Raw genomic sequence first — 18,078 nt, forward strand, 5'->3', positions numbered from 1 at the left:
TCACAGTCTTGACAAGTTGGTTCTGACAATTTCTACTTTTGCGTGACATTTCTATTAGAGAGCCTGAAGCTGCTTACTCTATCAACTGACTAACGTAAAACTCAACGTGCATTCAAAAATTATCACTACATTATATTGAGTTATAAGACTGTGTGACCAAATTACTCCTTTCCAATGCTCATTTGACTGGCTAATGAATGTGTGTAGGTATTATGCCACCAGCATATGCTCTGCATATCACAATTTTGCTTTAGTGTATATATGTTTATATACACTCATCTATCAGAGTGTAATGTTATCTAATACATTATGATATATAAAACATGCTTTTTTAAACATTCGAAGTGTTACCATAGATTTTTTGCTGTGCAAGCAGGGAAAACTGACACAAATGTAATTTGCATATACATTTCTGTATACTGCATTGTCAAGTATAACACTTCCTTTATTACTAAGTGCAATGGTAACTACATTTGTGCTTAGAATTTATTATTTTATTATTCAAATATTATTTTATAGACTGGTTTCCTGTTTACTATATTTCAAATGATTTTTATCCTTCATTACATGCATATTCAGAAAGAACATATTCATATTACAATTTTACCTTATGATGCTGGCTAAGATACCTCAATGATCCATGGATATATTACTCTGTGTCTTTCTGTGCTGTGATAGTTCACAGTAACAGGTATAAATGAAAGTGCTCACAATCACATAGGCATAGCACAGTGTATCTCACTATATCTGCAATTTAAATTAGAGAGATAAAAATTAAAACTACACTGAGATTCCATCTCACTTTAGTCAAAATGGCAATTAACAAGAAAACACATAACAGTAAATGTTGGTGATGATGTGGAAAAAAAGATATACTCATATGTTGCTAGTGGGACTGAAAATTGGCACATGCATTCTGGAAAGTTGTTATGGAGATGCCTCAAGAACATTGCGATGAAACCACCATTTGACTCAGTTATACCAGTCCTCGGTATATACCCAAAAGACATAAAATCAGCATACTACAGTGATGCAGCCACATCAATGTTTACAGCAGCTTATTCCGCAATAGCAAAGCTATGGAACCAATCTAGGTGCCCCTCAACAGATGAATGGATAAAGAAAATGTGGTATACATAATGGAATATTACTCAGCCATAAATAAGGAAGAAATTATGGCATTTGCTGGTAAATGGATGGAACAGGAGACTATCATGCTAAATGAAATAAGCCAATCCCCCAAAATCAAAGGCCAAATATTCTCTGTGATATGTGGATGTTAACATACAATAAGAGTGGGGGATTAGAAGTTCATTGGATTAGACAAAGGGGAATGAAAGGAAGGGAGTGGGGATAGAAATAGGAAAGACAACAGAATGAATTAGACATAACTTTCCTATGTTCATATATGAATATGCTACCAGTTTAACTCCACGTCATGTACAACCACAAGAATGGGATCCTAATTAGAATAAGTTATACTCCATTTATGTACAATATCTCAAAATACACTCTACCATCATGCATATCTAAAAGAACAAATAAAAAATATATCTGCAGCTCAATTGACCTTTATCTGGACCCAGAATTTCCTGTCAGGGAAAGTTGGGGAAGAATAAAATGTAATTATTAAGTGTCTGCAATTAATATGTTTTGTTTTGCACACTATTCAGAAATACATGCGAGAAAGAATTTCTAAAGTATCCAATTTAAGCATTATTAGCTTCCTGATAAATACTTTTCTGCTCTGAAGAAATAAATAACCATAAGCAAATGTTAGAGCTAGATTTATTTGCTGTGCTTTCACAGTAAGCTGCTTAAAGATGACTTTGTTTTTCATTTCCCGACTTCACATTTCTCTTTTTATATCAGGAATCCGTAAGCTGTGGCTCACTGCTCACACCAAATTCTCTGTTCACTGTTTTACTATCTACACCACCCTTCTCTATGAGTGAGAAACATGACTCCCTTAATCATTAGTAGATTTATTTATTGGCTCAATTTCCAACATGTGACCTGTCTTAGGGTAGTGACAGGCCATAAACCCTCTCTGAGGCTCCCCTCTCCTGGGCGTAGCCCCTGCCAGGCTTTCTTCCCAAGCTCTAGTGACATCATCCTTTTTCACTGTCAGATGCCACTGTCCTCTCTTATTTCTCCCAGTGGGTCCAGCTCCCTCTGGACTGTTTTTATCTTTGGTTGCCTGCCTTACGGGAAGGAAGGAAGGAAGAAAGGAAGGAAGGAAGGAAGGAAGGAAGGAAGGAAGGAAGGAAGGAAGGAAGGAAGGAAGGAAGGACAGATGGACAAAGGGAGGAAGGGAGAAAATAAAAAGGGAGGGAAGAAAGCTAGGGAGAGAGAGCAGAAGGAAATTCCCATTGGCCTGAGCTCTTTGGTGCTTCTACAGCTATGACTTTAGGCCTTGGACCCATGAATGAAGATGCCAATACTGTAGAGTGGTTTCTACTCTTAGTAAAATGCAACATGATTGTCTGTTTCTAACCTGGCTTCACATTGAATTTGTCCCCATCCAGTTCTCAAATTTTGTCTCTGAATCTCCAATTTCACATCACCCATTTTTAGACTTGGGTGTGATATCCTTGGTGGGTCAAAGCCAGAATTCCTCCATTAATTTTTACTTGGCCTCTTCATCCAGCCTTGGGCACTCTGAGTTGCCTAAATGTAAAATTTTCAGGTCTAAATTTTAGTATCTGGAACTTAGTCTTTGAATCCAAGCATTCAGAGTTTTCAAAGACATGGAAAATTGAGTTCCTTGACTAGTCCACACTAGGGTGTATATGTTGAAAGTAAGAAAAAAAAAATGTCAAGTTAAAGATTTTAGGAGTCCTGATCCAGGGAGTGAGGTTACAGTTTGGTGAAGATATGAATGGGGAGTGAAGGCATATTCTTGATTTGCTGAATGAAATAATAGTAACAACTTTTAAAATAGATATGTTAGATTTAAATGCATAAAGATTTTCGGTAATCATCATGTTAGAGTAAAAGATTATGCTTGTGGACTGAGATGAGTGCAAATATAAGAACTATTTCAAAGCTGACACAATCTAATGGATGATCTACTCATACTATGTATTTTTGCTTTCTTTTGTTTTGCTGTTCTATACCAGGATTTCTGTGTTATTAAATCACCTCCTATGGCAGTAATGGTTCATTATCTCATTTAATTCATTCTTCTTTTATTAAAAGAAGTCCCCAATCACAAGTTTTAACAAAAAACATAGGCATTAGTAAGAGTTTACAGCTGTGCATAAGTGCATGACTAACTTTAGGGCAACAGATAAATGACCAATGCTATTTCCACATTGTAAAATTATAAGAAAATTATCTTCACCTACTTCCTCTTTTCCCCACTACTTCCATGCTGAAGTGTAGAAGTGCTGGTATGTGACAGCCTCAACTTTATATCAAAGGCAACTAACTGGGCCCAGAAGGGTTTAGATCTCTAAATCCTCAGTAACCTAGTATCACTGGGTGATTTGCAGAATGCGCTCACATGCAGCGTTATGTGAGCAAAAAATGAAATTTATACTGTTTGAGCTACTCTCTGGAGGATATAACTAGTATTACATATCTATCTTCTTTTATCTTTTTTTTACATTTTCTCATGAAGTCTTGTAAGAACTCTAAATATCTAGCAAAATCTAAAATGTTGTATTTCTAACACTGCTGGTGGGTCTGCAAATTGGTGCGGCCAATTTGGAAAGCAGTATGGAGATTCCTGGGGAAGCTGGGAATGGATCCACCATTTGACCCAGCTATCGCCCTTCTCGGACTATTCCCTGAGGATCTTAAAAGAGCGTACTATAGGGATACTGCCACATGGATGATCATAGCAGCACAATTCACAATAGCTAGACTGTGGAACCAACCTAGATGCCCTTCGATAGATGAATGGATAAAAAAAATGTGGCATCTATACACAATGGAGTATTACGCAGCACTAAAAAATGACAAAATCATAGAATTTGCAGGGAAATGGATGGCATTAGAGCAGATTATGCTAAGTGAAGCTAGCCAATCCCTAAAAAACAAATGCCAAATGTCTTCTTTGATATAAAGAGAGCAACTAAGTACAGAACAGGGAGGAAGAGCATGAGGAAAAGATTAACATTAAACAAAGACGAGTGGGGGGAAAGAAAGGGAGAGAGAAGGGAAAGCATATGGAAATGGTAGGAGACCCTCAATGTTACACAAAATTACATATAAGAGGTTGTGAGGGGAAAGAGGGGGGAACAAGGGAGAGACTTGAACAACAGCAGATGATGTAGAGAGCGAAGATGGGAGGGGAGGGGAGGGGGGATAGTAGGGGATAGGAAAATTAGCAGAATACAACAGTCACTAATATGTCATTATGTAAAAATGTGAGTGTGTAACCGATGTGATTCTGCAATTTGTATTTGGGGTAAAAATGGGAGTTCATAACCCAATTGAGTCAAATGTATGAAAGATGATATATCATGAGCTTTGTAATGTTTTGAACAACCAATAAAAAAAGGAAGTTCTACTTCATGCATTTTCAAATCTCTTGTTTTCTTTCTTCACGCATTATTTAGTGTCTTTTATTTTCCTTTACAATGGTTTATTTTACAAATCTAAAACTAACAAGAATGGTAATGGCATTTAAAAATAATTTTTCAGAAAAAGCCTTTATTAAATATCAAATTTGTGCCAGGACTGGCCTAAGTTATTTTCATAGACCTATTTTTTTCTTTGTCCAAACCCTACAAGTTAGGTGCTGCTTATAATACTATTTTAATAGTGGGGGGGGGGGGCAAGGAAAAAAAGCAGGCCTAGAGTATTTCAAAAATTTGAAATTTGAACAGAGTGGTAGGTGAAATAATGAACCGTGCCCCTCAGCTCAAAAATATTCTTCCCTAAATCCTGGATCCTGTGAATATATTATGTTACAAGGAGAAAGGGCCTGTGCAGATGTATTAAGGTTACTAATCAATAGATCATACAAGAGGGAGATTTTTTTTTTTGTTTTTATTACCTAAGTATCCGGACAGTATAATCTGGCCAGGTAATCACATCTCTTGAAAAAAAAAAAAAAAAAGAAAGAAAGAAAGAGAGCTTTTTGTAGCTGTTGGCACAAAAGTAAATAAGAGAAATGCAGGAGAAGGGAAAGTTAATATTGAGAAGGATTCAATGGACGGTCCCTGGAGACAGGATACTTGGAAAGCATAAGAATATGGGCAGACTCTAGGATTAATCCTAGACCTCGCTGACAGCCAGCAAGCAAACAAACTGCACGACTCTTTAGTACACTCATTCCTATTAGTAATATAGTTTTAAGCATCATCGTGATATATAAAAAAATCAGACTACCAATTTATACACAGCAGGATTAATTCTATTTCCAAGAGATTTTGTAACTCTAAGATCTGTAGCTGTAATAAAAACTTTAAAGATCAAATGCAAATGAGTTTAAAAGCACCAAACGCAGAAGTTATTCATTTTTTACTTTTTTGGTAAATAAGCTATCATCTTTCACAGCTTCTTCACATTTATCGTTTCTATTATATTTTCAAGAAGTTTTGTTTAATAAAACAAAAATAGGGAACATTAAATGAGAGTTTATCCGATTAAAATAAGTCTGGAGAGGAACTAGGTAAGGTGCTCTGAGGAAAGAGCTCATTTTGTGACAACAGGTTATTTTGTGCAGTAGCTCATTGTTTATGCATTTCCAACTCAAAAGTTTTTTTTTTCTTTTTCTACCTAAAGATTTGGGGGGGGGGGGGGGGAATTGGGATAGTACTAATGTTTAGAATCTCTGAAATTTTGGACTTCAGTAAGTTTAAGAAGCAACAAGAAAACTCAAGTTTAGTTATTGACTCCAGTCTATCAACTTAGTCTGATATAATTGCATTTCTTCAGGAGCTTCTCAGACAAAAACAGAACAAAACAAAAACAGGGCTGGGGCTGTAGCTCAGTGGCAGAGCACTTGCCTCACAAGTGTGAGGCACTGGTTTAGATCCTCAGCACCACATAAAAATAAAGAAATAAGGATATTGTGTCCATCTACAACTAAAAAATTATATTAAAAAAGCAAAAAAACAAACAAACAAAAAAAACAAAACAAACACTAGCCCCATCCTGTTGCCTGCATATTTCCATATTCCTGGCTTTTGGAGGAACAATAGCTCTACCTAGTAGAAAGGTTGATTCCAAAGCTGATCTCAGCACAGTGAACTAATGTAACAGATGAGAACAAGGAAGTAGAAGACCAACTAATAAAGATGAACCAGAAAATATTGATCCTGACCCAAAATCATGGTGTTTAATTTAAAAGACAGCTCTTCAGAAAATCCTTTCTTCTGTTGTCAAACAAGCCTTGGAACTTGTCTGTCTCTCTAATCATTCAATTAGGAAATTAGACAAAAAAAAAGCTTTCAAACATTAGGGCACTGGGTGTATCCAGGGCTGGGTTTCTTCATTCTCTCAGGCTGCTAGTTTTAATTGTTACTGTCTGGAAAGAAGAGATACCCCTTTTTCCTCCAACATTTTGCTACTTTCCTCTTCCTCTCTTAAACAAAACAGAAGTCAAAGTCCAACTAGTAGATTTTAATTTAACATGAAGGGATTCTACAGGGCTAAAGTCTTTCACCTCAAAGTCAAGTGACTTGGAGTTGCACTTTGTTAGCTAAGTTAGTAGGCTGCTTGGAATACAAATGAAAGTGCAGATTACAGTTGATTGATTGTGCCTGAAAGCACTAAATTTAAGAGTCTTTTGTATACAAAGGCTTATATCTTGGTTTGTTTGTTTGTTTGTTTACTAGATCTCAACAGATAAATGTGTAAAGTAATATCATTGGCCCATTTGTAGGGACTAAAAAACGAAAATAAAGTTTTAGAATACACATATATAAGGTAAAGCACAAAACTCCTTTATACTCAGTGATGTAGCAAGGGCATGTTAAGGGCAAATAAATATATTTAAATTAATTCAAGCAAATTATTACTGAGTGGGGCAAGTAATGTCAAGGGCAACAAAATTTCAAAAAATTGAGCAGATGAATATTCATCATGACTATGGGGTGTGATGGTGGTGGTGGTGTTCAGGTAGGAGCTGGGAATTTTACTTCTGTCCACCTGCAGGGGTATTTGAATGCATTAGGCAAATCCCAGATTCTTTCAAGGTAGGGTAAATGCAAATAGGTTGAATTGCACCAGGTCTATGAATAATTTTCATCATAAATAATTTTGCCTTAGATGTATAGATATACCCATTGTCTAAATAAATTCATCTCCTTCTGTCACCCTGAAACAAAAGTCCATTTACCCAATGCCATTGTTCATAAAGTATAAAGCCAGAGGGGATGAGGGATCCATTTTAATGGTAATTCCTATGGATATTGCTTAAATAGAAAACTTTCATGTCACAAATTTACAATTCTAGAATAAACCTCGTGCAGATCTCTTGTCACATGTAACTTTGAAGTCTTGTCAGCACAGCTACCTAATTTATATGAAGCACCCTGGAGTCAGTGTCTCTTTGTAGTGTTATTTGTCAAATGACTCAAGCACTGCTTTAAAGTGAATGTGAGCCTGCTAATCAATCCCTGTGCCCTTACAGAGCATGCTATGCCATGCACAATTTTCTCCTCTATGCATGTGAAATTTTAAATTATATTTGCCTTTGATATCTTTATTTTCCTTTATATTAGAAGTATTGCAGGCAGAAATAAAGCCACTATATGATTAATTTCTGGTATTCTGATAAAAGCAAGTCAGGATTCAGGGGGCATTTGAGTGTGCATGTGGATAGTTGTGTCTGTGTTTCTGAGGGCATACAGGTTCTTTGAAATCAGAAATGGGATTGGATTTTGGAAGGACTACTAATACATTCTCATTTAGCATTTATTTAGTAAGTACATGGAACTCTTGTATCATCAGGTTAAATGTCAGGGCTCTTTGTGGAAATGCTCTCACAGTCCTTGGTCTTGTCTTGTCCTTCCTTCCTTCCTTCCTTTCTTTCTTTCTTTCTTTCTTTCTTTCTTTCTTTCTTTCTTTCTTTCTTTCTTTCTTTCTTTCTTTCTTTCCTTCTTTCTTCCTTCCTTTCTTTCTTTCTTCCTCTCTTTCTTTCTTTCTTCCTCCCTTTCTTTCTTTCTTTCTTTCTTTCTTTCCCTCATCCTCCTCCAACTCCTCCTCCTTCTTTTGTGCCAGAGGGTTCTTAAAACACTGAGCATCCTAACCTTTTTTATTTTTTATTTGGAGACAAGTTCTCACCAAGTTGCTTAGTGCCTCACCAAGTTGCTGAGGTTGGCTTTGAACCTACCATCCTCTTGTCTCAGCCTCCCAAACTGCTGGGATTATAGGCATGCACCACTGCACCCAGCAATCCTTGGTGTTTCAATGTGTTATGCTTCAACCCCTTTCAAAACACCCTCCTTGACTCCTGCAAATATGACTCCAAATTATATTATTTTATTATTAGGATCTTCTAAAATAAGCTGTTACAGATCTCTATTGTAAAACTGATTAAGGTGTCTGAGAAAATTTAAAACAGATGAAAAGGATTATGAAGGATTATAAAAAAGGATAGCCTAGTGTGTATGTTTGAGACAGAGAAATAAATGGAAAACTGAAGCCAGAGTGAGCTACTTATTCATCCATGTGTCCAGGTTTACATACATATATCACATTTCACACTCACGCACATATTCATACACACAAAGCAGGATCAGAGTGGGGAGAGAGCAAGAGTTAGAAGAATAGATGACTGTCCTGTGGCAGAAAAACCTAAGCATGTTCTTCCTGGATTTTGTGCAATTGATAGTACATTGCAGCCAGGCTATCAAGAAAAAGAGGAAAGCAAGTGAATATCTAGCTCCCTCAAAGAAAAAAAAAAAATTAAAGAGCCCATGAAATGATTTAATGTGTAATTTTGTCAAGACAGCATTTTACTTGGAACCACTATGAGACAAGTCAAAGTAATACAAAAATCAGAGGATTTTAAAATTCCATGATATCATAAAAGCTATCAAGAATTCTAGAACTTTTCCTCACTTATGAATGCAAAATGCCTAATTGGAATGTCTGAATATGGATGAAAGGAGTTTTAGATAAGTGTATAAAATCCTCAAATCTGTGTCAGGATTGCGTAGGCACTACCAAGATTCAAACATTGGTAAATGTTGAAATCATATTTGCCCAACTCCCTGTGGGTGTGTCTCTTCTGGGGCTCCCCACCTACTCACCAACCAGCAAGGAGTGTTAGTTTTGACAGTTCTAAGGCTGGTGTCCCTTCTGAGTTGTCTGTACCCCATGCGGACCAAAATCCTCATATATCTTTGGGTCCCTGTCTCCCAACTCAGGACTCAAGAGGGGTAATGTGTGTCCTAAGTAGGTGCCTCTTTTCCTCACCTGCTAGGGTCCTAAAATATACAGGATGATAATACCAGTGGGCAGTCATAGTGACCACCCCAACACCCACCCGGCAGTGCAGGGTCCAGTCCCTCAGCAGGATATGCTCACAAGAGAAGAAGTTCAAGTGGGACACTAGTGGTGAGAGTATGTGGGGTATATGACCCAGTTCAGGGGATGCTCAGTGAGGATCTCCCATCAACAATCCTTGTTACATTTCATCACTATCTAAAAATACATCTTAATAGCCACACAGCCACATGTTTGGAAAGTTAATCAAATTAATATTATCTTTGTTAACAACAACAACAACAACAAAAAGCTAACACAACCACTGTGATTTACTAAGAATGGTCAAAAGACACACAGGCACGTGCAGGTCCATGCTCATGGGCAATTTGAACACCACAGTTATCACAAGTTCAATCATTTAGGTGAAGTAAAATCAGAGGCCTGAGGAGTTCATTTAAAAAATGGAGTAGAGAAGGCAGGATTTAATCCAGAGAGCATGAGAGCAGAGATGTGTTCTTCATTTATCATGCTAACTATTCCCACATGGTCCCTGGACTCAGCTCAACCTAAAAAGTAAGGTAGATACACCATGTAATATGATTTAGATTGGGAAACACTAAGCCAAATTGTTTTTTCTTTTTCCTTTTTTTTTTAATTTTTATTATTGGTTGTTCAAAACATTACATAGTTCTTAACATATCATATTTCACACTTTGATTCAAGTGGGTTATGAACTCCCATTTTTACCCCGTATACAGATTGCAGAATCACATCAGTTACACATCCACTGATTTACATATTGCCATACTAGTGTCTGTTGTATTCTGCTGCCTTTCCTATCCTCTACTATCCCCCCTCCCCTCCCCTCCCCTCCCCTCTTCTCTCTCTACCCCATCTACTGTAATTCATTTCTCCCCCTTGTTTTTTTTTTCCTTTTTTCCCTTTCCCCTCACTTCCTCTTGTATGTACTTTTGTATAACCGTGAGGGTCTCCTTCCATTTCCATGCAATTTCCCTTCTCTCTCCCTTTCCCTCCCACCTCTCATCCCTGTTTAATGTTAATCTTCTTCTCATGCTCTTCCTCCCTGCTCTGTTCTTAGTTACTCTCCTTATATCAAAGAAGACATTTGGCATTTGTTTTTTAGGGATTGGCTGGCTTCACTTAGCATAATCTGCTCTAATGCCATCCATTTCCCTGCAAGTTCCATGATTATATTTAGATCTCTTTGGGCACTTTTAAAAGATTAAAAATATTGCATCAAAATACTGTTTGTGTCATGGTTGCCCATCAAGTACTTTCAAAGAGATTTTGTTCAAAATTGTCTTGATCAAATTCTTCTCCACTTCAAGTCTCACTTCTCTGTTTTTGTTTGGGTAAATTTCAGCTGGTTGCTGACTATTATGACCCTAATACTATAATAATGACTTAAATACCTCTAAACAATGTATGTATAGTACTATTTCTTCATTTACATAACATTGAGGCTAATTATGAACCCTAGAGAACAAAAATTTATTCATATTATAACCTTTATTTCCTATAAAATTAAAAGGCTGATATTTCCCTTTTTCATATATTTCAGTTTAAATAATAATATCTCTAAGTGTGATTTTTCCACCTTTGATCACCTTCTGCTCAGCATCTACACCTCATCTTTTCTTGTACCACCCACATCCATTTTCCTCCCTCTACCTGACAGTTACAGCTTTACTTCTTTATGTGTGCTTAAGGCTGTTAACAGTAACCTCTTATTCTCCAAACACATGTCTTCCACCTACAGAAAATCAAATGCTGTGAAATCAAGATGTTTGGTGATCATTTTAGGCATGGGAATCATACATGTTACACAGTAGCTCTTGGGCATTTGCATAGTCTTTGAATAAGTTACATTTGTTCCAAGACCTCCATCTACAGTACCTGTAACTTTCAGCTTTTCAGCCCCAATGGTAATCTCATCTTCATCTGCAGAAAACAGCACCCTGCCATCTTCACTGGCTCTCACTTCAAATCTTTTACACTGAGCTTCCACAGCATCAGCTCCTATAGTCAGAGGAAAGGTTTAAAAATGAAACTGGCATACAGGAAACCATTAACATGTAATTTTGTAGAAAAAGAAAGAGATACATATAGCATTTTGTTTGTTCCTTTGGGATGTATGTTTACATCTGAATTAGTACTTTTAGATTGTTATCCTTTACAAGAGTCTATCTAATTGGGAGAATACTGTTGGGCTAGGTTGATTGGTTATACAGAGGACCTCCTATTGTTTGACATTATCTTAATAAGGTCTGTGAGTTTAGCCACTTAAAGACACCCTATATCCGCAAGAAGAGACAACGTCTGCTTCCTTTTGTCTTGCAGGCTGAAGACTTGCTTTACCCCTGATACCTCCGGGATGCTCCATGAACACTTGGAAACCAAATGACTCTCCTGTTTTCCCTCTACAATGCAGACAGCAATACCCATATTGTTACATAATAGGATGCTTCTCAGGCATCATTCAATTGTGAATCTTGAGTCATTTTTCATTTTATAGATTTTACTGTTTATTTTTCACATCCTTTAATAGTATTGAATTTGAATCCATTTTATAGTCAATCTTGCAGTCACTTTACTTTCCCTGGTGTATCTTCTAATCAATCATTTTCTTCACTTATTGAAATATAGTATAGGATTAAGCATGTGTAATTACAAAATGAAATTATAATTCTATTTCCAAATTATTGGTTAATTTTCCTAATCAGTCTACTCACAAAACACAAAGCCAAGCTCTCATAATTGGGAAATGTGATAATTTAAGAATTAGGAGGGATGGAGCAAGAAGATCTAACTAGGCCTTAAAGATGAACACTGACTGAGGAAGAAGGAATTAGAAATACTGGACATGGCTCAGTAATTGACATTTCCACAACATCAATTTCTTTGTTTTGGCATAACACATATGGCATATGGATCTTTATCTTTAGATAAGTGTATAAAATCCTCAAATCTGTCTCAGGATCTGAATTAGTACTTTTATCTTCTCTCCTGCTAAGATTTTTAGCATCCCTCCCTTGTCTGTATCAGAGGACTTCTCTGACATAACCCAGCTCAGTCAGGGACAGTCACATCACACTGTGGGCATACTTCTTTTTACTCATCTTTATATACTATCCTGACTTACTACACACACATCTCTAAGAATGTGAAACATGAGTCATCTTTGTCTTTCAAAATATCCTAAATCTTAGAATTGTGTCTGACGTCAAGTGGAGATAAGAAATAAATGTTAGGTAATCCCAGCAGCTCAGGAAGCTGAGATAGGAGGATCACAAGTTCAAAGCCAGCCTCAGCAACAGTGAGGTGCTGAGCAACTCAGTGAGACCCTTTCTCTACATTAAAAAATATAAAAATGGACTTGAGATGTGCCTTGGTGGTCAAGTGCTCCTGAGTTCAATCCGCAGTATCAAAAAGGAAAAAAAAGGAAATTAATGTTAGAAGGTGAATAAAGACTAGATTCAAACTTTCCCTTTCTTCAGTCCCCAGCCCAGCTGAGTACTACACCTATTGTAGCCCATGGCAGTAGGAAATTATACCTCCCTACTTCCATAAACAAGAGGAAACTTAATTTGGAATCCTGATAATGAGGAAGATAATTTCTCTGACAATAAATGTACATTTTTTCTTATATTCTAATATTATTGGAAAATTTTAAAAAGATTCAAATGGGGCTATGTTAAGTAAGATAGAACTAGTGTCCTCTTGGGATGTCAAGTTCTAAAGAATATGAATTATAATGTTAAAATCTTTTTTTTTATTTTTAAATAAAGACTTTCCTTGTAAATTTTAATAATAATGTTGAGAAAATCATCATAGGCCTTTTGTCATTTGTCATTGTCATTGCATTTGATTTTAGTGTGTGTGTGTGTGTGTGTGTGTGTGCACGCGCGCGCGTGCATGCAGGCATGTGTGCTGAGAATTGAAGTCAGGGCCTCACATATGCTAGGCAAGCACTCTACAACTGAACTACCTCCCCAGCCTGTAAGTTTGTGAATATTATCTCAAGAGTTTGTACATACATACATATATTATACACACACACATACATACACAAACACACACATATACAATTATATTTTTTACACTAATGAGGATTGAACCCAGGAATGCTATACTACTGAATTGCAACACCAGTCCTTTTTTTTTTTTTTTTTTGTGACAGGGTCTTGCTAAGCTGCTGAGGATGGCTTAGAGCTTGAGATCCTTCTGCCTCAGCCTCCTGAGTGACTGAGATTACAGGTGTGCACCAATGCACCCAGCAAACTTGTATTCATGTAAGTGTTTTCTTCTAATCCTAGCCTAACTTTCCTATATGGGACTTTAGTCTTTGAACCATAGTAACTCAACTGACAGATGTTCAAAAGCTATGCTTGACAACAATGGATTGATGGATGTGAATTTTTGCAGCCTTTGAAGTCTCTATTTAAATCTATCTTCAAGTGACTTAGACATACACAAAACCTCAAATTTCTGAAAGATAGATACTTTACAAATAAAAATTTAACATTGACACTACATTGCTTCCTTCAAATACACTCAACTGCTGAGCTTAATTGATTCACAAAATATAGTTAACTTTAATGGCATGGAAGTGTATTAGACCACTTAACATACTTGTACACATGTATATTATATGTGTGACACATACACACACAGAGAGACAAACATTATATATGTATATACATATTAGCAGGACTTTTCTTGATGTAATACTTAATGTCTTTAAATAGAAGATAATTTATTAACATAAAATGCTAGATTATGTGTCACATAAACTATTTAAAATAAACTATTAGAAATATAAGTAGAGTAGTATCTGGATATGGCAAAACGAGTTTAGATTTTCATTCATTAAATTTAAATGAGCAAAGGCAAATAAGCAAACTGGAAAATATTTATGCACCCAGAATAGATGAGATGCATCTAAGCCATCAATTAATGCATACGGAATCATCCAATTGAGAAATGGATATAAAAATTAATACTTTGGACTTCACTTTATTCATTATATTAGCATAATTACAGAAGGCAAAATTGTAAGCAATTAGCAATGCATTGATAATAAATAAGTATTTTAAATCGGAACATCATTGTGTAATATTGCATTTACAGACAGTGCTTTTCCTTTCTGCAAATGGAAAACACTAAAATATGTACAGGGGGATAGTTAATTGTTGGGAATATTTATGCTCAAAATTAATATATTAGAATTTAAGAAATTGAATTTATTATATTCTAACATGCTGTCTATTTTTACATTCCTAGTGTCGCATATTCTCCAGGCTGTCATTGCAAGATGTTCTCAGGAGCAGTAATGCACAGTACTATCTAAATCAATGATGTTTCTGGTGTAGCAGAAAAAGCAATGTTCTTGGATGACTCTGGGTAAGGAGCTAGGATTCCTTAGCCTGTGGATCATGGGAGATGGGATTATCAAGGCAGTACTGTATTTTCTCAGTCATCTTAAGAATTTAAGTTGCTAACTAAAGTACCAAGATTAAACGCTTTCTTAGAAAAATCTCCAAGGAACTTTATATCAACCACTTCAAAATCATATGAAGGGAAGTCAGTATTAGAATTTGGAAGGAGAATTGGCTGGCAGTTGAGAGAAAAAAAAATGCAAGCAAAATAGTATGCCTAAAAGTATTGAAATATTAGATGCATATCCAAATACCTTTAGTACTTTTAACGTTCTGTACACTTTTTAAAAAAAAAAAGCAAGAAAAACAAGAACAACCACAAAGCTCAATTCTTGTTTTCTTGGAGATGTCTTCTTTGTCTTTTTAAAATATAACTTTGGTTGACAAGGAGAAAGTCTCCAACAACTAAATACTGTCTCTGCATTTTTTTACATTAAGTTAGTCAAATACTTGAGCTGGAATTTTTTCTTCAATGAATATACCCAAAGAGCTAGAGCAATATATTTTCTCTAGGTATTTAGTTACTGGTTCAAAGAAAGCAAAGCAAAGATCACAACAAATTTGCTTGCTTGTCTTTGGTGTGTCTTCCTCAAGTATCTTAGGATGGGTTATTTCTTCCATTATCACTCTGCACTCTAATTTTATATGCATGTCAATATATCCAAGGTCTTAAGAGTATTAAGAGATTAGAAATCTTAGAAAAACAAGAGTAAAATTCAAAATTCTCTGTTCAGAAATTCCTGATTTAGAATTACCAAGATGGACTCAAAATAAAATAAATAAATAAATAAACAAACAAAATAAACATTTGTCATGAATTTAAATGTAAATATACATTTTACTTATTTAATTTTTTGGTACTAGGGATTGAATTTAAGGGTGCTCAAGCACTGAGCAACATCCCTAGTTTTTTAATTTTTTTTTTAAATTTAATTTTTTTAATTTTGTGACAGGGTCTCACTAGGTTGCTTACAGCTTAACTAAGATTCTGAGGCTGGCTTTGAACCTTTAGTTCTCTTGCCTCAGTCTTCTGAGTCACTGGGATTACAGAAGTGAGCCACCAAGCTTGGTTTCTTGGCTTTTATTTTGTTTTATACTGTGTGTGCTATTGAAATTGCACACTGGAAGGTAGTCTTTGCATGCCCTGGGGGCAGGGTCAGAGTAAGGGGAAGCAACACTCAGCCAGGCTGGTGGGCTGCTTTACCACCTGACACTGGAATCCTGGGCACTTGCAATCCTCAGAGGATCCTCCAGGCATAAGCCAGCCCCCTCCTCCCTGCAGGGACTGTCTTCCCTTTTGGAATGGAGAAGTCATTCCTCCTCCAACAACTAAGGCAGCTGTATGTTCTCTCAAGTTCTACATATTTTACATTGATCCTCCTACCTCTCTCCCTGCAGTTCCCCACCAACCACAGTGTCTACTAGAATTGACCTTGTACACAGAGATTCCTCAATAAAATCTGTTGTAAACTGAAGGATCCCACTGTTCTTCACCATTTGTACATATGGATGTTATCTCTCCCTCACCCATATCACTTCTCCTGCTCTCCATCTTCTTTTAAAAAATATTTAAAAATACATAGAAAATTATGTAAATACGTTATCTAACATCGAGAGAAAAAAATGTCTATTGTTACCACATGGGTGAGATAATCAGGGCTACCTTTCTTTAATCATGTGTTCCTCCAGTCTTACAAGGTTACAGGGGGGTCAATAGTATCATGACTTGAGTTTTGATCACTCTCATTTTACAACTTTACTATTTATGAATGTATTCTTCAAAATGCTATTTTTGTTGTAAGACACACACCAAACACATAATCATTCATAAATATTCTTTATATTGTTGTTTTTTTTTAATTTTCCCAGTATGAAAGATCAAGCTGAGGGCCTCACACATGCTAGGCAATCACTCCATCACTGAGTTACAAATACAAAGCCACAGCCTTTGTATTTTTTAGGGACTAGTTTTATTCACACAGTATTAGGTCTGGTCTAATTCTAGCATATGGATATATGACAGTTAGTGATCCACTTTTTCATTGATAATCATTTAGCTTGTTTCTAGGGATTTTAGAATCAGTAACAATGATGCTGTAAATATTTTGTACAAGTCTCCTTCTGTACTTGGGCAAGTTTTCTTTTTGGGTGGGCAAAGTGTTTTCTAGGGCTTATACTTAGGTATGGAACTGCTGCAGATTATGTACCTGTACTTCAAGTTTACTGGATAATAACGTATTGATTTGCAAACTTGTAGTATAGATTTATGTTCTTAACAAGAGAGTATGAGTATTCCAATAGCTTTGTACCATTACAAACCTTATACTATCAGACTATAATTTTTACCAAGTTGATATGCAAAATGTATGCTTATATTGATGTAATTTACAAATATCCGTTAATTATTATTGGGGTAAATACTAGGTTTTGTTTATCAGCATTTTCTTTTTCTTTAAAATTCCTGCTGTGCCTTTTCTCACATTCTACCTAATTTTGAATTTGTTGATAAGTCTTTACATGTAAAAATGATCCTACTCCTTTTCAGATAAATTTGTTAGGAATAGCTTAGTCCTATTTGTGGATTCCTTTATATCATCTTGATTTATAAATTTTTGGCTAACAAAAATGTTATTGTTTGGATATGAGGTGTCCCCTTAAAGCTCCTCTATTAATTCAAGTATATCTAGAAGTAAAATGATTAGATTAGGAGAGCTGTTACCTAATTGGTCCTTCCTAGATTAAATGGTCTGAATGGGTGGCAACTGGGCTGATGGGGCATGGCTGGAGAGGTGAGTTGCTGGGGCTTGTCAAGGAAGGATTCATCTTCTCTGAAGTCCCTAACCCTTTCTCTCTCTGCTGCCTGGCTGTGAGGAACAGGGAAGCACTCCTCTACCATAACCTCTGCCCAGAGCAATGGAGTCAGCCTACCATGGATTGCGCCTCTGAAACTGTGAACCAAAGTAAACTCTTCCTTCTCTAAGTTGTTTTTGTTGAGTTCTTTTGTTTCCTTGAGAAAAAGCTAACACTTTTTTTTTGTTGTTTTTATGTGATTAAACAGGACCTGAAACATGATAGGAAATCAATTTCCTAGTTACATCCTCAGCCTTTAAAAATCTTCCTTTTTGATGTAGGAACATTCATTCCTAGTATATTTTGTTTATAAAATTCTTAAATACACATCTTCCTTTTTTGCTGAAAGCTTTTCACAATTTGATCTTGCTAATGA

At 36.0% G+C, this 18,078-nt stretch overlaps 1 protein-coding gene across 2 annotated transcripts in view; it reads right to left on the reverse strand.

Moving 5' to 3' along the window:
- Sgcz (sarcoglycan zeta) overlaps positions 1-18,078 on the reverse strand; it is a 461,601-nt gene that overhangs the window by 39,946 nt on the left and 403,577 nt on the right. Inside the window, exon 4 of one of the 2 annotated variants that reach the window (XM_027954699.2) lies at positions 11,311-11,433. The exons of the other annotated variant lie outside the window; for it this stretch is intronic. Coding sequence (XP_027810500.2) covers positions 11,311-11,433 — 123 coding nt within the window. The remainder of the gene's footprint in view (positions 1-11,310; positions 11,434-18,078) is intronic. 2 annotated transcript variants of the gene reach the window in all.

This window comes from Marmota flaviventris, chromosome 3, assembly GCF_047511675.1.
Source record: "Marmota flaviventris isolate mMarFla1 chromosome 3, mMarFla1.hap1, whole genome shotgun sequence".
Classification (NCBI taxonomy): domain Eukaryota; kingdom Metazoa; phylum Chordata; class Mammalia; order Rodentia; family Sciuridae; genus Marmota; species Marmota flaviventris.